The 23,494-nt window shown below is 36.7% G+C and overlaps 1 protein-coding gene across 4 annotated transcripts in view; it reads right to left on the bottom strand.

Annotated features, from left to right (window-relative positions):
* TBC1D8B (TBC1 domain family member 8B) overlaps nucleotides 1-23,212 on the bottom strand; it is a 78,024-nt gene extending 54,812 nt beyond the window's left edge. For 3 of the 4 annotated variants that reach the window (XM_068532848.1, XM_068532849.1, XM_068532851.1), the window contains exons 1-7: nucleotides 22,954-23,212; nucleotides 9,681-9,791; nucleotides 7,130-7,248; nucleotides 6,415-6,640; nucleotides 5,460-5,700; nucleotides 2,786-2,993; nucleotides 1,959-2,126 (exon numbers count right to left, since the gene is read on the bottom strand). In XM_068532848.1, the coding sequence (XP_068388949.1) occupies nucleotides 1,959-2,126; nucleotides 2,786-2,993; nucleotides 5,460-5,700; nucleotides 6,415-6,640; nucleotides 7,130-7,248; nucleotides 9,681-9,791; nucleotides 22,954-23,083 (1,203 nt within the window). In that variant the 5' untranslated portion in view covers nucleotides 23,084-23,212. The remainder of the gene's footprint in view (nucleotides 1-1,958; nucleotides 2,127-2,785; nucleotides 2,994-5,459; nucleotides 5,701-6,414; nucleotides 6,641-7,129; nucleotides 7,249-9,680; nucleotides 9,792-22,953) is intronic. The other variant, XM_068532850.1, reaches the window with a different exon arrangement.
* Between the last annotated feature and the right edge of the window lie 282 nt (nucleotides 23,213-23,494).

The following is a 23,494-nucleotide window of genomic DNA, read 5'->3' as shown; positions in this document are numbered from 1 at the left end:
TTGTTGTTTGTGTAAATTTTACCAGATTTGGTAAAATTACAGAGTATAATTTTTTTCTTTTTGTTTTAGTATGCTAGGTATAGCTATAAAATAATGTAACTACACTTTCTGTCATTTAGAAATCAAATGGAACCAGCTCCTGTTTAACAAGCTCTCTCTTTACTATTTTAAAAAATGTACTATAAAGAAAGCTAGACATATACAGATAATACTAAAACAAGTTAATATTCTTCCTCATTGCTAAGATAAAAGTCTTCAGTGAAAATAGAATGTTATGACAATTTTTTAAAAATACATTTCCAAGCACCCAGTATACCAGCTGGTATTTTGTACATATCTTTATTAAAACCTTTAAAAATGGGTAAGAGAAACTAGAAAGCTTAGAACTTTGACATACACCTGCAAAGACAGTAAACATTTTGAAACAAAATCCTTTCTTAACTGCTGAGCATATCCAACTATTAGAGGGGCCTGAGAGTTTTCAGGGGAAAAAATTCCAGTTATTCAGGTGTAAGAGACACAGATAAATTAAAGGAGAAGGAAAGATAAGCAGAGCATTACATCCAACATACAGACTGAATCTGAAATGGACTAGGACAGAAAAACAAAAGTGAGATAAGCAAGAATATGGGAGCAAGACTGATCAGATTTTACTTATGTCCTCACATCAAACTATGGTATATCCTGGGTATATATTTGAAGAGAATGAAAGATTAGCAAATTGGGGCAAGAAAACTCTTAATGGCCAACACGAAAGTTCTGTGTCTGGAACTGAGATACACATATTTTTTTAATTATGTTTTCATTGTGCTTTTCTATTATCAAAGGAAGAGTTAGTCTTGTCAATCCTGCATTCTAATTGACTTAGCATAATATTTTCAGTCTCTGCTCTGGAGAAAGAAGTAAAAGCCTCTATAATCCAATCCAAGTAAAATAATATAGCCAGTAAAGCCAATGTTGATTTTTTTCTTTGCATTTTTAATTAAAATATAAGTAGTTATAATGTGATGTTTTATCAATCTATTAAAACATGAGATTCCTTGGCATTGAAAAAGAAAATTAATTTGAACTGAAACTATCTACATTTCCATAAAAGACAGACATCAAAATCAGGCTTTTAATCACCCTTTGCCAAGAATATTTGCCTTCTCTAATATTTTACTAGTAAATAGATATGTCACTATTTTGCTTTGGCCTAGATTATGCAAATAAGGCTGACCTACTTGATGTTAAATAAAAAGATAGATTGTCTCTCTACAGCAATAAAAGGAAAGTCCTTTTTCAATGCCTTATTGAATTCTCAAATATAGTTTGAGTTGTTAAAAGCCATGTTATGTGAAAGTACAAGGTGTGTATATATGATAAACAGCAAATATAGTCAAGAAAGATCAAATGATAATAATTTTTTTAAAACTCTGAATTCCTAAAAGAAGATAAAGTCCTTAATTCTCACTTCTGCTTTATGATGTGCCTTAGAGAATATAATTTCTTTGGTATTCATCTTTTAAAAAAACTCAACCTAAGTATAAATAGGAAAGGTACTATGAATTCCTTTTGAAAGTACGGACCACACAAAACACAAACCTTTTTATCAAAATGACTTGATTGCGGGCTTCCCTGGTGGCGCAGCGGTTGAGAATCTGCCTGCCAATGCAGGGGACACGGGTTCGAGCCCTGGTCTGGGAAGATCCCACATGCCGCGGAGCAACTAGGCCCGTGCGCCACAAGTACTGAGCCTGCGCGTCTGGAGCCTGTGCTCCACAACGAGAGAGGCCGCGACAGTGAGAGGCCCGCGCACCGCGATGAAGAGTGGCCCCCGCTTGCCGCAACTAGAGAAAGCCCTCGCACAGAAATGAAGACCCAACACAGCCAAAAATCAATATAAAAAAATTTTAAAATAAATAAATAAAAATGCAATAAAATTAAAAAAAAAAATGACTTGATTGCTAGATACTTACCTCTGTGCTAATATCGTGATACTGAGTTGAAGCTGCCCCGCACTTGAGCCTGAGTTTTGCCACCAATTGCTCAAATTCTTTAACTTCACTGAAGCGAAAAGCTGTTTTTCCTTTGATGCTAATGATGACAGATTTGCTGGAATCATTTGTCTTATCTATAGCTAAGACCTGGGGGATGAAAACATAAATGAATCGCATTTTCCTTTGTTACTGACAAGGTCAGGCAAAATGTGTTTAGCTTATTTGTTTGTGGCTACGAGTTTTGGTCTGTGGTACGACTTAGTAAGAAATAGACTTTGGGTACTAGTTGTACCACTAATACAAGCAACCTCAGTGCAAGATATTTCACTTCTAAAGGAAAAGGTTTAACTAACATATAACCTTTAAAAATGACAATACAAATGTAAAACTTCAGTGCCGCAATACGGACAATTGATTTCTGACTTACACAAAAGCTATCAATTCTATTCTTTCTGACCATGGGTATCAAATATGATAGCATAAATTATGGTATCCATGTCATAAACATCTGAGTGGTCATGCTCCATGTTGAGTCCTCCCAAACCCTTATCTTGTTTATTAATGTTTAATTTTTTTCTTTTTTCATTTTCAGTAAGAGCTATAAGGCTCTTATCCTAGTACTCTTATCCTCAGGAATGGTACTCTTATCCTGAAAAGTACAACTGGACTTAAAAATGATTACTTAAAATTACTAAAAGGATGTTGCATATTGAGTTTTTAATAATTTACAGAATTAAAGGGTATTTTACTCTGTGAATGGTAACATTTTTGAACTAAAAACTGATATGTAACTAAATTTGTTTTACCTCTCGTAATGGAATGATTACACTACATAGATTGCCATCCTGGCTAGCAAAGCAGACATAGTTTTCTGAGATGCACATTTTTCCATGAGTGTTGAAGTGGCTGAATGGTACCCATAAGAAACATTCATGTACTTCTTTCAAAGTCTCTTCTTTGGGCAGCCTAAAAAAAGCATTAAACTGCTCACTGTGGGCTCGATTTTCCAGACCTCTATAGGAAAGAAAAAAAGGGGGGGCTCAAATGATGACTTCTAAAGTATACACATGTCCATATTGATTAATCTAAATGCACTGTAAAGCAGAATGATTAAGCACTACATGCTATGTTCTTCAACAAATTATGAAATGGAAGAAACACTGATTCCTAACCAATTTATTTTGTTTGTTCTCTTTTCCAATTTTGTATTATTATTAGTAGATTACAATGCACAACAGTTAGAGACGATGTAGGTCTTCAAACCATCTATTAAAGGGTGATTTTCTGGAAGATTACTATATTATTATATATTCATAATATGTGAATATGGCTAAAATCAATCTTGGCAGACAATAATTTTTACATCTGGTTATCAGAAAATCAAAAGAGCTACCCAGTTCAAACAAAATAAAATAATGAAAATTTATGGCATCAAAATTTAGATGGGAAGACTAGTACATAAAAATAATATTAAAATTAAGTAAAGCAAAAATGTAAATGAATATTTAAAAAATTCAAAAGTAGAGGCAAGATAAAACAACACTGCTTGCACAGTATTGGGCACAGAATGGGTGTCAATAAACACAGATGACTTGTTAACTGATACATAAGTATATAAATAAAAAACAATTGCTTAAAATAGTACAATTTTTCTAGAGGCACTAAACACTTGTGCTAAGCAGCAATGCCATCTGGGGTAGTGAGTAAATTATGCAAGTTCGAACTCAAAGCCAACAAAGTTAAAACTAAATTTATCCTTCCAGCATATACTATTTGAATATGTGGCAGTTCACAATGTCTTTCAAAAATAATTCTGATAAATATGAACAGAGAACCACATTAATTTTTACCTCACTTAAATTGTAATTTGGTGGGCTATTTCACTATTATTTAAGAGGATAAGGACTTTTTACATGAATGAAAAGATGTCCATGATACATTATTTTAAGGGGGAGAAAAAGCAGATTGTAAAATAATATGTGATGTTTAGGTCCCCTCCATGCTTTTGGCAAATATTTTTAATTCATGCATTAAAAGGCCTGGAAGGATATACACTGAATTTAGCTATTGTAGTACATATTTGTAAAAACAATAAGCCAAAGCAATAAAGATACTCCAGTTTGTAAAAAAGTCATTTGGAAACTAAGTCTAAATAAGCTATTGTTCTTTTTAACTTACTAGAAAAAAGGATTTAGATATATACAATTTTCAATAGGCTCTTTTAAAACTGCACATAGACAAAAATGAATTTCCTATACCTCATTTAAATACAGACTTGGTAATGAATAACTCATTGATAGATGGCCTTTTAGAATATTTTAAGGGAAATAAAATGGCTAAAAATGTTTGTTTATGGTGGCCAATCAAAACAACCCACAAAAACAAATGCCTCACTATAACATAACATAAACTGTATTTTTAATCCTTATAGAGTTCTATTTATAAATCATGTACACTGGGACCTAATTTTGGTAATAAGGTGTAAAAAAATTCACCTCGCTGATCTATTTCCAGAAAAGCAGGAAGGCTCACAAAGGAACCCTTATGTATATAGCTTTTAGGAATGGTTTAAGAATAGGCAAGAGGAACAACTGTACCCAAGTTAGGGCTATGTAGCAATCACACAACCATCCAAGTCACTTGTTCTGGTCTATCCATAGGACTGCAGCTTAGGTTTGTCTCATTTACACTTTCCCATACAGTCTATACCCTCATCCTTCTTGCCAGAAGTGGTTCTCACTAGCTATTTCTGGATCCTCTCCGCCCTCCCTCCCTTTTGGCATGCTCAGCTCACTTCAGTCAACTGTTCTGAGTGTTGAGCAGGATGAAATGGCTCTGGTCAGTTTCAGCAAACCAAATATAGTGGCAAACAGCTACCAGACAGATACTTCTGATGCAGGCATTAATAATGATTAACATTTATCTAGTGCTTTATATTTTACAAAGTGCTTTCAAACGTTATATTGCTCATTCCTCACAAGTGCTCTCTGAGGTACAAATGACCGCTGAGAAAACTGAGGTCCTGAGAGATTATGACTTGTCCCAGGGTTGCTCTACTCTCATTCTGAAGCGCATGTTCCATTGACTCTACTAACTTACCCTTTTAATAAAAAGTGAAACTGTCGGTGGGGGGTGGGGGGTGGGGGATGGTGGGAGAGGGAAATATTGGGAGTTTGGGATTAGCAGATGCAAACTATTATATATAGGATGGATAAACAACAAGGTCCTACTGTATAGCACAGGGAACTATATTCAATATCCTGTGATAAACCATAATGGAATGGAGAGGATACTATTTGTGAAATGCACATGAATAAACTAAAAAAACCCACACATCTAAGATTACTTCAAAGAAAAACTATCATATAACATAGAACAATTAAATTTTTTTAAGAACAGTTAACTTTTAATGCTATTCAATGCTACCATTCTTTGGTCAAACAATACTTAAAAAGTAAATATTAATTAAGCTTCGAATACCTTTTAGTAATTTGTAGAGGATCATCAAGGATTGGGTCATTATCAAATGTTTCCTTATCAAAAATTCTTTTTATAGCATAGTTTGCCAGCTGTTCCATAAGAAGGTATGTTTGGTTAATATGCAAAAACATTGAAAAGTAGTGATTCTCTCCTTGGGAACACACATGAATACTCTCTGTCAGTATGACATTTGAAGTCTTTTCAAGTTTTGAGACCGCATCCCAGGAGATAATGAGTTTTACTGCAAATAAGAATTATAAGCAGATATGATTAAATTTCTCAATGTTGATTCATATTTATCAATCAGGTCTTTCAAAACAATAGTTAACCACTTGAAAAATGCTATGAACAACTAAAATATTTTAGAGTTCAAGATATTAGTTAAAATTTTGAAGCATAACAATGAACATACAATAATTGGTGATCCTAGGAACAGATATAATTTTAAATAATTTTTAATTTTTTCTGATTCGATATTTAAACCTGATATTAAATTTGATATTTCAATTTACACAATTATATAACCATTGGTGTAAAAGCTATACATGTGCTATGAACAGTACTGTTTGATTCTTCTTTGTAGCTGTGAGCCATTAGGTACTATGATTACTATATGTATATTGTATGTTTAAAACAAGTATTAAAACATAGATTAAAGAAAGTAGGTAGTTTAGAACAAGTGAAAGAAAGGAGTCACATGCTAGATCACCATCATCATTTAATATTCACTTGTCTCCCACAATATGCAAGGCATTCTATACACAATTCTAATGGTTCTTATGTTAAACAACCAGTCTTAAAAGTATTCTTTCCCTAGATGAAGTAAACTTTTTAATGTACAGTTTAATTACCCTTAATATCTATCCTATTACTTTATATGCAACCTAACACCACCACAGAGTTGATAGGTCAGTCTGCAAGTTCAAAGTCACAGTAAGCAACAGAAACCACTTACTTTCTGATCCCAACAAAAAAGAATAGAAGCTCAGAAAGTTGGTGCTAAGATATAGCCAACCCTGACAAGGAACCCGTCCTTTCCAATAACTGCACGAGTAATAGGTCACTAACTTCTCCTGCTCTGGTAAACCAAAACATTTTTCAAATTTCAAAAGGGCTTCTCGAAATTTCTCAGGGTCATCTTCTTTTGCAAAAGAATGTTTTCCCTCTTCAGCAATTAATCCCTAAAGGAGACAAAATATTTTCTGAAAATTAGTAATTACCTACCAACAAAAATATCTCTCACATATTTAAACAATTCATTGAATAAAACTGTACACACACACACACACACATGCATGTGCACACACATCTCTTAGGACAGAGGTGAGCAGATTTTGTTTAATTTTGTAATTAGGCTTTTTCTAATGCCTCACAAGGAGCTACCACAAATAGAGGTGCTAAATATTATTTTGATTGAGTGAAGGGTTCATTCAAGCTGCAAACTCAAGAGATTCTGAAATGAAAATATCCCTAATAGCACTCACAAGGGCACCAAAGACTAACCGCTAACTTTACAATGTCTTTAGTTCTGATTCTGATATTCATATATGTGATTCTGCCAATTCTGAAAGGTGGCAGTAAAACAATGACCTGCCATGCAGCTTCGATCCTCAAATAAGAAGGTCAAAGACTTTAGTATTCCATCTACAAAATATATCCATGCCACTTACTCTTATCTTTCCTTGTACAAAATTAGTAATATCTTCATTAGAATCAAACACAGACAAGGTCTTCATGATATTTTGTTCTAACCATTCCCAATGTTTGGTTATTTCTTCTCTGTTGGCTCCTGATTCATAATAAAAGAGAATGAAAGACTCAAAGAAAACTCCACACACAAAAAACTGCTCTTGATATTTATAAGCTTAGTTTTAAAAGAAATAAAATTATATTTGCTCATTTTCAAAAATGATCATCATAAAAGAATAGGGGTACTACATTTATTCTCTATTTCATCACTATATGTGGGTAGGAACACTATAAGTAGAAAGAATAAAATATTTAAGGAAAGTGGAGAAAAGTAAATACAACTCATGAGAAAAGATATAAAATTCTGAAAACAAGGTGCCAGTAACTGGTGCCTACGGTAACCAGTTCTTTTAAGAGAATATATAGAGTAGCAGAATATAAATATACATAATGTAATCTTTGGCCTTCAAATAATACAGTCAGTACTGTGCCTATCTGTGTGACTGAAAACAGCATGCACATGACAATCCTATGCACACTGTGTAAATGTGGATTTCAACTGTGGCAACTCTATCTCAGAAAGTATGAAGCCTTTGCTCAGAGTCAACTCCTTCATTAAAAGGTCTAGTCAACTTAAAGAAATTTTATGAAAGAGGTTAGAAATCCTGTAGCAAGGTTAAATCCTTGTGACCTCCTGCATCAGTGTTAGGTGGTTTATTGAGGGTCAGACTAAATACTACACTTAGCTCTGGGTTGCTTTGGCTTGAAGAACATTTCAATATCTATCAATTTCCCCCTATAACCCACAGACCTTTAAGATCTCTCTATCACTGCAGATTATACAAATCTCATTCAAAAGAAATATCCTGACTTCTAAGTACGTTTTGTGATATATGGAGAGTGATACATTAAAAAATTTATTGACTCTCTGCAAAATCGCCTATTTCCTACAGTTCAGTTAGAATTGTATTCATGTTTCTCAAGTCATCATACCATGTGTAATATCTTTCTTTAATGAACAACAAATAAAAGCCGTGGGGAAATTTTAAGGCCTTAATTTTGGTCCTTTAGGTATAAAGAAGCTTCATTAGTAGGTAACTACTAGATTTCTGTATCAGGTTAATTTGGGGGAATAAGTTGTATTATCATCCATTTTTTTCAAGTAAAAGGGATATTTTTTTCTAAATAATTTCTACCAACCAGATTTAGAGTTGAGGTTATAGACATCTCATGATGTCAGCAGGTGTAATATCTTCTTCATTTAGTTTAAACAGCATTCAATTTAAAAGAGCCAGGAGAAAACACTCACCAGAAACACTAAAGGAAGCTTAGAGGGAGATGCACAAAACAAGCCACACATCTTAAAAAATTAATTGTATGCTGTATGTTCACACATATGAACTGTCCAGAAATTGACAGGCTTTTATTTTTTTAAAAAAGTATGTATACTTAAAAGAAGAGGGGGGAGAAGAGAGAAAGAATGAGAAAAAGGCAGCCTTTCAACATTAAAAAAGCCACAAATCTCGGATTCTAATTTAGACCAACATTGTAATGGCATCATAAAAGAAGTAAACTGTCACTGTATTTTTTTTTAAATTTTGAGTTTCTTTGTTAGGAAGAACCATCCTAATTCCTTTTCTACCACAAAAGATATATGTGGAAGCATCTGAACCACCCCAGCATGGATGAATATGTAGCATTACGTGTAAGATATCCCTTCATATTTCAAGGATATGGTGCCTTTTGCGAGAAAGTCAGTGTGTAACTAAAAAAGGTTCAGATTTTTAGGCTTAAATTTTCTTAGGGATCAGCCTTTAAGTTTTGAACTTGATTCTCCTCATCTGAGTTATTAGAGATGAAACAAAGTACTTCATGGGGGAGGTTCTCATCTTCCTAGCAGTTGGGTTAAGCAGGAGAGGTATTGGGTCGGCCAAAAAGTTCGTTTGGGTTTTTCCATAAGATGGTATGGAAAACCCAAACGAACTTTTTGGCCGACCCAATAAGTTGAAGAAAGGAGTCATACAGCAGTAGCACTAAGCAAAATTTACTCAGAATCAGCACTGCTGGAACACATTCTTTAGGTCCCTCACATTAATGGATTTTTAAAAAATAATTTGTAATCCTTCTTAAATAAATAGATATCTTTCTAGTCTCTCAAATAGAGCTGCACATTTAACTTGTTTCTAAATCAAAACAACTGGGGAGATTCTATTCCCATATAAGTCATTACAGAGTATTGAGTAGAGTTCCCTGTGCTATACAGCAGGTCCTTACTAGTTATCTATTTTATATATAGTAGTGTATATATGTCAATCCCAATCTCCCAGTTTGTCCCTCACCCCCCCCCCCGTTTCCCCCTTGGTAACCATAAGTTTGTTTTCTACATCTGTGACTCTATTTGTAAATCAACTATACTCCAATAAAAATTAATTAAAAAAAACCAAAACAACTGGGGAATATAAGTAAATTTAAATATTCAATTTCTTAAGATCCTTATTTGTTTGAATTCCATGTTTTAAAAATCATACTCACCACAAGCAATTGACAGGTAAACTTGAGAATCTGGTGTCTGGTGTAGGATGCGAAATGGAGCTACTTTAGCAGTGGAGTCTAAGACTGAATCAAGAGTCCCAACCAGAAGCCCTATTGTAATAAAGAGACTGTTGAAACAAGGATTTTACAAGAGATAAAATCAATATCGCTTCATATGACTAACAACCAATGTTTTTTTTTTAATTTCTAGCCCAAAGCTTCCTTATAGAGATTTTTCTTAAAGAAAAAATATACTCAGGATGAAGAGATTACGCCGCTCCAATGTCAGTAGTTCTTGAAAATATTATCTTTCTATAAAAGAATAAGTCAGGTTCAGTTGTCTAAACCTCATGATATATTTGCAGCACTTATTTACCTCCTTTACAAGGTTGTGTATAGAGCAGATAAGAATGTAGATTCTGGTACCAGAGATTACCTAGGTTTGAATCCTGGCTCTGGTACTTACTTGTGTCAACTTGAGCCAGTTGTAATTACGTTTTCTTCATCCTCATTTGTAAAATAAGGGGGTAAAAATGGAGTCTACCACAAAAGGTTGTTGTAAAGATGAAATGAGTTATTATTACACATAAAACACTTGGCATATAGCAAAAGACTCAGTGTTAGCTAATACTATTATAAGAAAACAATGGATATTTAAACAAGGTTAAAAAAACCTTGATTAATTAAAATGCTTAGGTAAGGGGAATTTCTTTTTAACATTTAATTTCTCAATTTGGAATTCAAGCCTTTGATCATTTAGCTTCAATTTAATTATCTGATATTTCCTACTCCTCCCTAGAATAAAGTTTGCTGTTTTCTTAAACAACTAATTTCTCCCTTAAAGTCTTTGCTAAGCAAGTCTCTTTTTACCTAGAAATGCTAATGCAAGTCTTGTAGCCCAGTCTGGCTAATCCAAATTCTACATTTTCTTCAAGACCCAATTCCCCTATGAAATCTTCACTGGCAACCCCAAGCAATTACGCCTTCCCTTTTCTCTGATTACTTATGGCACTTAAAGTCTATATGACACAACCTAGAATTCTGATTATTAGGCTAGTTATTACAACTACTTTCTAAGTGCTTCATGTGTATTTATTTTACCTCCTTATCTAGATTATTAGTTCTCTGGGGACAATAAGCATGTCTTCTACCTCTGGGTTTGTATCCCTAACTTTCAACATATTGCTGGACACAACAGGAGCAAAATTTGTTGACTTAACTGTATCAGTGAGATAGCTGAAATACATAAATCTACCTTCCTTTTCTGGAAGCTTTGATTGGTTGAGTGTTTGTTTTAGTTTATGAGGCATTCCTCTTTTATTTAGCATACAGATTTAGAAAAAATAAATCAATTATAAAACAGGCCTTTGGCTATTTTCCTATCTTTACCCACTTAAAAGGAGTTAAGACTTCAAGCAAGCTTTGAATGAGAATATAGGTAGGTTGGCAGATGTGAGGTAGGAAGTTTATTATAAGCATAGAGGGAGGCAAATTAGAAGAGTAGGAGATAGAACAAAGAAATAAAGAGAAATTTGGCTCAGCTGAAAGAAAAGGGTGGGAAAGTAGATGTAGGAATTGGTAAAAAAGTAAAAATAGGGGTCACAAATGCAGCATAACATCAATTAGCAATCTTACAGAGGGTTTTGATAGTGGGGGGTCAAGTATCAAGAAAGATTCTGGCAATCACAACACGTGCAGCTTATAGAAAGAAGAAATTATCTGGGACTTCCCTGGTGGTCCAGTGGTTAAGAATCCGTCTTGCAATTCAGAGGACGCCGGTTCGATCCCTGGTCGGGGAACTAAGATCCCACATACCGTGGGGCAACTAAGCCCGCGTGCCACAACTACTGAGAGCCTGCCTGCCGCAAACTACAGAGCCCACGTGCTCTGGAGCCTGCACGCCACAACTAGAGAGATGCCCGCGCACCGCAAGGAAGAGCCCGCATGTCGCAACTAAGACGACGCAGCCAAACATAATAAATAAGTAAAGTTTGCATAAAAAAAGAAATTATCTGATATGAAAAACCTATACTATGAATTGAAGACTAAGAAAAAGAAATATGAACATCCAAACAAATATTATGAAAGAGACAGTACCGGGGAAGAGAGAATGGGAATGAAGAGGAGAGACAGAGGAAGTGATTATATATCAACTAATAATGAGGGAATTACTGAAGGGCTTGGAGAGAAAAGGCAAAATCTATCACTTTCAGAGTGAAAAAGTGTAAGAAATTGGAGATCTGGCTAAGAGACCAAGGACAAGGTAAGAAAAGTAGAAGTTGGTGAAAGATAAAGAAATAAAAGTGGGAGCTAAACATATGCAGATAGTTTCTTCAGAGCAATGTAACTGAAATTATTCAGGAAATGGAAAAAAGGAGGATTTTCTCAGTTTGAAGATGGGAAAGTAAAAATACTAAAATAGATAAAAGAGTAGTAGTAAAAAACAACCAAAAGAGGTAACTATCTTCAGGTTGAAAAAATGGAATCAAGTGTATGAATGTCTGTTTATATAAATAAACATGCAATAACTTGACAAAACTGTCAAAATAAAGGAGTTCAAATAAAAGCATTCATTAAACACAGCACTGTTAAAGCTGCTGGATTTGGCTTCCAAGAATTTAAGTTCTAAAAAAGCTTTCAAAAAAGTTTTTTCAAATTTGCGAGGAAAATCATTTATTTCATGTTTACCACATTTTAAATAAAAGTAGCTCAAATTCTATTTCCTTCTTTATATACCCTAGAAAAAGCAGTATTAGAAGAATGGGAAAAAGAACAAAGAGGTAAAGAAAAGTTTGGCTCAGCTGAAAGTTAACAGTGGGAGTGTGGATGTGTGAGGAGGCAGAAAGGAGAGGCCACAGATAATCATTCCTGAGTAACATAATAACAATTAGCTCTTTGATAGAAAGTTTGAGACTGGGGACAGACAAAGTGGTCAAAACCACTGGCAGGAAAGGTCATTTTTTTGCAACAGAAATGTTTGCAAGATTATAAGTGCTTTACACTATGTAGAAAGGAAATTGTTCGGTTTTTGTAAGTGCTTTAAATCAGGCAGTTAGTGTAAAACCATGCAACAAATAATTTGGAAGCTAGTGCTAGAATACATTTCTAGTCACTTGGGGAAGTCTTCCAGCGCATTAAGCTATAATCATCATCAAGTCCCTGCAAGTCATTTAGGAATTAATATGTGCCAGTGTCTGGGTTCTAAAAGTACATGAAAACAAGCAGACAACTTTGGGTTGCTTTTCCATATACACAGAGGTTTATCATGTGACAGCCTGAATATCCAAGGTCATGAATAAGCCTACATATGGGAAGTTCTATAGCAATATTAAATTGGGAACAGAATAGATACGGTCTCTCAGCTGCATGACAGAACAAGAGATTTAAAAATATCAAGAAATTCAAATCATTCTTTGAATGTCTATAACTGAGTATGGTATCAATGTTCTAGACCCTATTAAAGGTCTATGTGGTTTTGGTAGCATCCTGACATATAAGTAGCAACAAACTCCTTAAGGAAACTCATCACCATAAGTGATGTGAAATACTTTATTAAATGACACAGCAAGATAACAAAAAAAGCAAGGTTCTGTGATTTTTAAAAATAGGCAATTTACAGGTAATGATTATTGTTCATGAACCAGTTATTTGGATGGATAGAGATAGAGCACCACTGATGTCAGAGGTGAAAAACACCCTAGCGTGTCATGTAGTCCAACCACCCATACATTCGTCTGCTCTGTGGTATCCCTGATAGAAAGCCTAGCTTTTTCCTGTAAACTCCAGAGTTCTCCCAAGGCAGCCTATTGCATTGGTGGGAATTCCTACTAATTAGAAAGTTATTTCTAAAATATTTTATGGTTGACCCTTGAACAACACAGGGGTTAGGGGAGGTAACCGCCACACAGTCAAAAATCTGCATATAACTTCATAGTCGGCCCTCCTTATCTGCGGTTCTACATCCTCGGGTTCAACCAACCGCAGATCATGTAGTACTGTTGTATTTATTGGGAAAAAAACACCCCACATATAAGTGGACCCGCACAGTTCAAACCCCATGTTGCTCAAGGGTGCACTGTATATATCCAGATGTTATAATCAGGGCTGGCTTTATGAGCTTGTGGCCTGTCCATTAAGGCCTCATGCTCAGAAGGGCCCCGTGCTTGCTTAATACTCGACTGTCACCCATCTTAAAATTCTAAATTTTTGAACAAAGAGCCCTGCATTTTCATTTTGCACTGGGCCACACACATTAGGTAGCCAATCCTGGTTACAGTGGTTTTCTCCAGGCAGCAGGATGATGGGTGATCATTATTTTCTTTTTTACACCTACACATATTTTCTGATATTTTTACAATGGACATTTTTTAACCTTTAAGATAGAAAAATGAAGGTATTTCTTATATACTTAAAAAAAAAAAAGAAAAAGGAAGGTCTTTCTTAGGATAAATAAAATGCTATTCAATACTTCCTTGCAACTTTGGGGCAATACAAAACATATGCTCTATTCAATATGATGGGTCTTCAAGTATTATTATTATAGTTACCTTGTCTCCCCTTGCTTATTCTTCTCCTCCCCTACCTTAAAATATACCTAGTTCTTTCACCAGTTTATTGCATGAGATTGTCTGGGACTCTTATTATTTCTTCTATCATTCTCTTAACATACCTATTTGTCAAAGTCTCTTTTGAAATGTGTCACTCAAACCTGAATACCAGATAAGATCTGAACAAATGCAGGTTTTTTATATTGTGGGCTACATGGTTCTATTAACGCAGTCAAAGATCATACCAGCTTTTTCAGTCCCTATGTCATACTATCATCATACTAAGCTTGTGATCAACTAATCCACTGTGATCTTCTTCACAAACATAAGCACCAACCTAGGTATTCTCTGTCCTGTACAGCTGATTTTTTAAAAGACCTAAATGCAGTTTACATTTACCCATGATAAATTTTAGCTCACTGATTTTAACCAAGCATTCTAACTTGTCCAGATCTGACTCTTGATTTTATCTTCTATGATAGTGATTCTCAACCCTAACTGCAAATTTGAATCATTTGGAGGACTTTTAAAAACTCCTCAAGCTCAACTTTTAAAACTACTAAAGCCTGGAGATTCTAATTTAATTCATCTGGGACAGGGCCCGGGTATTCTGTTTTTTCCTTAACTTTGTATTATAAAAATTTTCAAAAATAGAATAATAAACTAAACTTCTATGTGCATCACGTAACTTCAGTAATTATCAACATTTTGCCAATCTTCTATCATTAATCCCTCCTAGAGTATTTTAAAGTAAATCCCAGATATCATATCATTTTACCCATAAATACTCCAGTGTCATTTAGTTTATTTTAAAAGGTTCTCAGTTGAATCTAACATACGGCCAGTGTTGAGAAAACTGATCTATGGTATTAACTGTCCCTTTCCATTTTCAGACACCTACAAATTTGATAAACATTTCTTTTTTATATTAGGTTAATGATAATGATGAACAAGTAGGACCAAGAGCTGAGTGTTGGAGGAAGGGCCACTATAAAAGAGCCAAAGCTTGAAGATGGTACTCATTATCAATGTGCTAGTCTAGTACACTTTCATTTGACAAGTGGCTCTTTCTGCTGGTAAAGTAGATTGAGGACACTGTGTAAGGCAACACTGCTCTAGCTACAGAAGTCATTAAAATGAACTTCCTAATACAAACAAGATTTAATTTCCATTCGAAGTAAAATGTTAGATTACAATTTGGGGCCATAGAAATGATTACTGGAACTTTATAGTGGATTCTGTATCTTGTCTTAAGTTGCCGTATTTACAAAGTCAAACAAGTACACCTTTACTGAATTTTTTATAATCTCAAGTTCATTAAAAGTTGATGAACAAACTAATTAGTAAAATGACAACACACTTAGTAGGAAATACATTCAAATAGGAGAAAGTAGTGTTCTCAGTAGAGGTTGTAGGTTTTCCTGTTTCTACTGCTTTTGCTGCCAGTTCTAAGTCCTTAAAACAAGACTGTGAATGCTTATTTTACAATTATCCAATAGCCACAGCTGACATTTTGAAAGCTGCCAACTTTACACTAAGAGCTTTGGAAAACTGTTAATAAAAATAACTCTTTTGTCCTGTTTTCCCTCTCCCTGCATTTTTTCTAAAGACATTTACTTGAAAACTAGATATACATAAGCTCTCCTTTCCTTCCCTAACTGAAATTTTTGTTTCATTAAAGGATTTAGAATTTTTTAAAGGTAAGTAACTGATGACATAAATGGCAGATTACAGTGTCATGGGGGTAAAAAAGCATACATGAATTATTAATCAAATCCAGCTATACTTCTAAAGATTAAAACATAGAGAAATATGAGAATTGTTACCATCTTTATTTACAGCACCTTAATACACTTCAAGACTTATGCATCACTGTACAAAATGAGTAGCCCTCAGAAAATTTAAAAAAATACAACATCTGAATTCCCAGGTGCAAAGCAAAAAGCAAGTGTGGCAGCAAATGAAAACTCATACATAGTATAGTGCTTTAAAATCATTATTTAGAAGAACTAAAGCTGGCCATGATTTTGGTTAGTTTAAAACAAGAGGAGAACTAATGATTAAAACTTCACTTTTTTATACTGGAGTGAGAGAGAAAAAAACAAGACCATCTAGGCGGGAATTGAAATGTCAGTGGAGACAAAAAACAACAAAGGTTTAATTCTCAGGTCCCTTTGATATTCTATCTCCGGTTTTCCGGGTTTTCCTCTTTTATAGAAGAGGACATTGCTCTTCAACAACTTTTCTGGTTGCTAAGGGCACTATATCTTGAGTCTCATATTTTCAACCACAAATAAATGAATCTGGAGTACTTGCTGTGTCCCCAACAACTGCCATCTTTTGCTTTTTCACTACCATATTATTCCTCCCACTTAGAATGTCCTCCCCAGTTCTCTCTATCAAACCACAGCCCAGATATTGTTGGTGCTGAGAGATGGCTGATTTAATTTTAAAAAACAATCCAAACTGGCTTTTGGCAAGTTGCTCCACAGATGTCACACTGGGATTCTGCCACCAGAATACCACCTATTGTTATTAACCACTGCTTTTAGGAAATCTTTGTATCATTTAACAGGACATTAGATAAGCATACTTTACACCAGATCTGGCCCTGGAAAATTGCTTTGGGAGTTTCAAATACTCCTCATGCATGACTATTTATAAGCCACTCAAACCAGGCTGATATTATTATTGACTACCCCAATAATTACATATTTTGCTTGCTTACTTGTTTATTATTTGTCCCACCAGATTATAAAGTCTGTGGGGGTAGAAACTATTTCTGTTTTATTCACCACTGTATACCAACACCCAGGACAGTAGCCAGCTACTACCCATTTCCCTGCTTCCCTTCACAGTGAAATTCCCAGACAGAATTATGTATATTCACTCTGCTCCCAGATACCTGCTTGGCTCATATACTCTATAGTCCCTCTGGTCTCTGCGCATAGGTCACCTTAAAGAAGTGTTCCTACACCAAATTTATCTAAAATACCAATCCCCTTCCCCCTCTATTACTATACCTTATTTTTTTTCATATAGTTTACTGCCACCAGCCATATATTATTTGTTTATTTGCCTCCCTCAACTAAAATGTTAGCCCCATGAGAATGGGGATTTTGCTCTGCTCACTGCTGTTATCTCTAGCACCTAAATCAGTGCTTGATTTTTAGAAGACACTTGGTAATTATCTGTTCAATGAATGTATCTTGTAACATCACATTTAGGATTTACTCTTACCTGTTGTGCTCATACAGCAGCAGCAAAAGGTGAAAAACTGGGCAGATTTTCTAACATCAAGGTAATATAAAATCCATGTCACAGCTGTACAGCAACGTGGTAAACATTATAGTGCCCTTTATTTTATTAATTTTTAGCTTACTTTACATCTATACTCTTTCCACAACTGTCCACCAGAAACACGGGCTTTCACCAGCTGAATCATTATTTCTTCTTCAGGTATTATGTTTTGAAAACTGTAACTAAGATAACTAAAGTTATACATACTCTTCAGTACCACTAAGACAAGTGATGCTTATATCTATAGAAGCACTGTTTGAGAACTTCTGGGTTTTGGGAAATTGTAGATCAAAAAGAAATTCTGTCCTGCTATTTTATTCTAATTGCTGTATATTATTTTGATTAAAAACCACAGATGCAGGAATTCCCTAGTGGTCCAGTGGTTATTACTCTGTGCTGTCACTGCCGAGGGCCCAGGTTCAATCCCTGGTTGGGGAACTAAGATCCCAGAAGCCATGCGGCCAAAAAACAACCAAAAAAACCATAGATGCATTGTCATTATCATACCAAAATTCTTGAGTGATTAACTATGAGTGTTTTGATTTTGTAGTGATATCACTGCATATTGTATATACTCAATGTTACTACTCCAAATCAATTTCTATATACAACATGGGAACAGTAATTACTAGGGAAAATGGTACAAATATAGATCCTCATTTGGTCTTCGGGTAAAGAAAATGGCACTTAACACCTCATACCTTCATTAATAGATAAATGAACGTCAAATGTTTATATAGTTGCTCGCAGGTTTCAAAACTCATTTGACTCACATAACAATGCCATGAGATAGGGAAGATAAGTTTTGTTCCCATTTTACAAATGACAAAACAAAGCCTTCACAAAACAATTACAACTGAATAGACACATAAAAATATTAAAGAAACAGGGAAAATAAAGGAAGCAGGGTGAATGGGGTAAGTGGAATCACTGGACTAGGTGGTGTATTCATGCATTTGTGGATTCTAGCTTGTAGTTGACTTATTAAAGAAAAATCTCATAGGGTAAACCCTGGGGAGGGCAAATCACACTGTGCTCAGTTCCCTCCCTGGGACATTTTGATACAGGTGAAATCAAGTAAAAAGTTACCTTTAAAGATCTCTTTGAATGATATAATAAAGAACAACTCTGTAGGTTTTGAAAAATGAAGGATGGTCAGTATCATCACTTTTAAGTCTTGATTTTCTTTTCATTAGAACGACATCTACTTGACAGCAAATATTAATTTCCTACTTACATTATAAATCTCCAATATCTTAACCCCAAAAAAAAAAGAAAAGAAACCAACCTAATTGCATACAATCTACATCATTACGACTTTAACGTAACTCTTGGGGATTGAGGATTCAAGACCCCAAGGTAAACTGGAGTGGTGGTTTCCAGCCTATGCTTAAGGGAGGAAAGACTCCAGCAGCAAGCAGGGGAGGGGAAAGGGAGAGAGAGCAGTGTATTACCAGGTATCCTAAGAAAGGCCCAAAGCTTATAGGTATGCAGTCAATAATCCTTCCAATGGAACAGGATAGAAAGCCCAGAGATAAACCCACACACATATGGTCACCTTACCTTTGATAAAGGAAGCAAAAATATACAATGGAGAAAAGACAGCCTCTTCAATAAGTGGTGCTGGGAAAACTGGACAGCTACATGTAAAAGAATGAAATTAGAACACTCCCTAACACCATACACAAAAATAAACTCAAAATGGATTAAAGACCTAAATGTAAGGCCAGACACTATCAAACTCTTAGAGGAAAACATAGGAAGAACACTCTATGACATAAATCACAGCAAGATCCTTTTTGACCCACCTCCTAGAGAAATGGAAATAAAAACAAAAATAAACAAATGGGACCTAATGAAACTTCAAAGCTTTTGCACAGCAAAGGAAACCATAAACAAGACGAAAAGACAACACTCAGAATGGGAGAAAATATTTGCAAATGAAGCAACTGACAAAGGATTAATCTCCAAAATATACAAGCAGCTCATGTAGCTCAATATCAAAAGAACAAACAACCCAATCCAAAAATGGGCAGAAGACCTAAATAGACATTTCTCCAAAGAAGATATACAGATGGCCAACAAACACATGAAAGGATGCTCAACATCACTAATCATTAGAGAAATGCAAATCAAAACTACAATGAGGTATCACCCCACACCGGTCAGAATGGCCATCATCAAAAAATCTACAAACAATAAATGCTGGAGAGGGTGTGGAGAACAGAGAACCCTCTTACACTGTTGGTGGGAATGTAAATTGGTACAGCCACTATAGAGAACAGTATGGAGGTTCCTTAAAAAACTAAAATAGAACTACCATATGACCTAGCAATCCCACTACTGGGCACATATCCTGAGAAAACCATAACCAAAAAGAGTCATGTACCAGAATGTTCACTGCAGCTCTATTTACAATAGCCAGGACATGGAAGCAACCTAAGTGTCCATCGACAGATGAATGGATAAAGATGATGTGGCACATATATACAATGGAATATTACTCAGCCATAAAAAGAAACGAAATTGAGTTGTTTGTAGTGAGGTGGATGGACCTAGAGTCTGTCATATAGAGTGAAGTAAGTCAGAAAGAGAAAAACAAATACCATATGCTAACACAAATATATGGAATCTAAAAAAAAAAAAATGGTCATGAAGAACCTAGGGTCAGTACGGGATTAAAGACGCAGACCTACTAGAGAATGGACTTGAGGACACGGGGAGGGGGAAGGGTAAGTTGGGATGAAGTGAGAGAGTGGCATGGACATATATACACTACCAAATGTAAAATAGATAGCTAGTGGGAAGCAGCTGCATAGCACAGGGAGATCAGCTCCGTGCTTTGTGACCACCTAGAGGGGTGGGATAGGGAGGAGCAACAAAGCCCGTGCGCCACAGCTACTGAGCCTGCGCTCTGGAGCCTGCGAGCGATGACTACTGAGCCCGCGTGCTACAACTACTGAAGCCCACGCGCCTAGAGCCGGTGCTCCGCAACAAGAGAAGCCACTGCAGTGAGAAGTCTGTGCACCACAACGAAGAGTAGCCCCCGCTCGCCGCAACTAGAGAAAGCCCACGCTCAGCAACGAAGACCCAACACAGCCAAAAATAAATAAATAAATTTATTTTTTAAAAAAAGAAAAGAAATCTTGGTTTATTTCTTCAGACAAACACTCTCTTATTCTAAAGAGATGGGGCTAGAGTAAATGGGAGAGGGTAGGATAGAGATAAGAAACTGATGCAACTGATCCATGCTCTAAGAAAGCATGTCAAGGGAATTCCCCGGAGGTCCAGTGATTACAACTCCCGAGCTCTCACTGCCGAGGGCCCAGGTTCAATCCCTGCTCGGGGAACTATAATCCCACAAGCCGCGTGGCAAAAAAAAAAAAAAAAAAAACTACGTCAAATGAAAAACCAAACACAGAAAACAAGGAGTGATTATATAAAGAAAATTTGCAACAAGTAAAAAAACATTTACTACTACATAACAGTGATTTGATTCTCAAAAAGCTGATTTTCTTATTAATTTTCAGGAACACAGTAGTTGTAACAAAGTGAAATACACTTCTTTGGTAGATGAGGCCAGGAGTACTAGAAAAATTCTGGTAAAGTGAGATTATGGGGAACCAAAATATTGTGCTGTAACACTGGGCTGGAAAATCTATTTTAAATATATTCTGATCTGTTCTCAACGGACTCAAGTGGGTAAATTGTCACTGAGTAATTATGACCATTGATTCTCAAGTTTTAATCTGGTAAACATATACATCTAATAAATGGAAAGACTCCTCTGCAAAATAACACTTGTAATTTTTGAGAATGAGAAAATGACAAAATCAGGCAATTTTTGTTGCCGTATTTTCAAGAGGGCCTTTTCAGACGCTGGATAGGATGAATAGGTCATGCAAGATTTTTTTTTAAATGTCCCACAGAACCTCAAAATTCTCTCCACACTGCTGGGGTGTTGGGAAAAAAAGGAAACAACAGCACATGTTCATCACCATCTTAACAAAACACATTGATTTGGCTCCTGTTATCTTTCATTTTATCCTCTCAGCTCTGAGGTAGACACCATTTACCAGAAGGGAAAAAGCAATGTCACCTCCTCCATGAATCTTTACCCAACCCTTCAGTTATTTGGTTCTAATTACAATTTGCCTAGTTTAGTAGTTAACGGGTTATAATTATAATTTGCCTGGTTTGCTGGTTACTTCCCCCAAACCCGACCCTCTGCCACTTATCCAGATTAAGAGCACTTCAAAGGCAGGGAACTGAATGTTAATTATCTTTGTACCCTAGCATTCCATGTGGCACATAGTAGGCGCTTCAGGTTGAATAAATGAAAGAATGTGTCGAATATAATTCAACAGGCGATTAGGATGGGACTAACATGCAGGTTTTGGGACTCTTCCCTCTTCCTGTTCCATCTCGCTGCTGCTAAGCCTGGTTCATCACTTCAAGGCCACAATACCAAACTAGTAGTTGTCACGAAAAAGAGCTCTGGTCTCCCAATGACCAAAAGTTTGCATGCCCCTGCCCAAGACGACAGGTCTCAGACCAAAACTCCTTGGAGGCTTTAAACACTAGACCCACACAGAGTTCTTGATTTGTAAATCAAAGAAGTGAAGGCAGGATAGATTAGGCGGGAAGAGAAACTTCCGTTTGTTTAACTGGTTTGCTTACAACCTTGGTTTTGAAAGAAAGGGCATTTCTCTCTTTTCTCAAGAGAGAAATGAATTACGAAGGTTACTTTGAGAGGGGAGCCCAAGGATTGAAAACTTGGAGACAAAGTGAAAGATGCTAAATAGGGAGGGTTCAGCAATTCTGAGACCTACCCCTCACCCTCCCCCGCACTCGGACCCTCCCCCTGACTCCCTAATCTCTCATTTGATGCCGATTCCTCGAGACAGGATTGGAGCTCCTCCCTTTTTCCTCATCATCCCTCCTCCCACACAATTACACCTCCCACCCCCAGGGTGGCGGTTACCGATGGGGGGGAGGGGAAGGGCTGGGAGGCTTGTGAAAAAAGTTAAGTGCACAACTGCGAACTGGCCCGGGTCACCAGCCTAAATGCGACCTGTCCACGTCTAACGCTCGTCACCAGCCCCCTCCCCCAGGAAAGCTACAGGGCAGGTACTCTGCCTCAGAAAGAACACTTCCTTTACCCCAGATTCTTCCTTGGCTTCAGAAGGAACCCCTCCTCCCTTTCCCCGTCCCACCCAAAGACCGACTGCTGGTCCAGGGAGGCGTTCTCAGGACTCAGTGAGGACGACGGAAAGGTGGTGGCGGGAGAAGAACCCCAGTCCCCCCCGCCCAGGGTTTAGGATCGGGCGGCGGGCGGCGACGACTAACTGTGTCCCTCACCACCTTTTAAGTACCAGCGAACACGGCCCCGAGGCGAGGGGGTGAGGGGGATGGCCACAGCTTACCTGTGAGCCCCCCGCCGCCTTCCTCCCGGTAGCCCCGACGCCGCTGCAGCACGAAGTAGTCGTTGGACCTTTCCATCAGCCACAGCTTCAGCGCATTTTTCAGGAGCACTTCCTCGGGCTTCAGCCACATCGCGAAGAACTTTATGCCGCCCGGGAGCAGCGATCCAGATGCCCTCCTCACCTCACCCCTCCACCCGTTTCCTCCCCTCTACTTCTCCCACCAAATCTGCCTCAGGCGGCAGCCGCTCAGGTTCTGCTTTTCCACACTTCCCCCAACCCTCCCTTCTCTCCCACGTAGGCAGCGAGATTGCCAATTCCTTCCCACAGCGCTACCGCCCGACTGGGAAATAGTCCCGTTCCTTTTCCTTCTGGGAGTTGTAGTTTACTCCCCGCTTTTCTGTACTCAAGCACCTGGAGCGCGGGACTACACTTCCCACAATCCACTGGGGTGAGAACTGGGTGGGGGTGCTTTCAAAGCGGGTCCCGCCATCAGTTAAGTGGATTTTGCCTATGGAAAGTTTAAAGCCTTTTCTGGCAAATA

Source organism: Eschrichtius robustus, chromosome X (genome assembly GCF_028021215.1).
Source record: "Eschrichtius robustus isolate mEscRob2 chromosome X, mEscRob2.pri, whole genome shotgun sequence".
NCBI classification, from domain to species: domain Eukaryota; kingdom Metazoa; phylum Chordata; class Mammalia; order Artiodactyla; family Eschrichtiidae; genus Eschrichtius; species Eschrichtius robustus.
The sequence above is the reverse complement of the archived record's forward strand: the minus strand, read 5'-3'. Positions and strand labels throughout refer to the sequence as shown.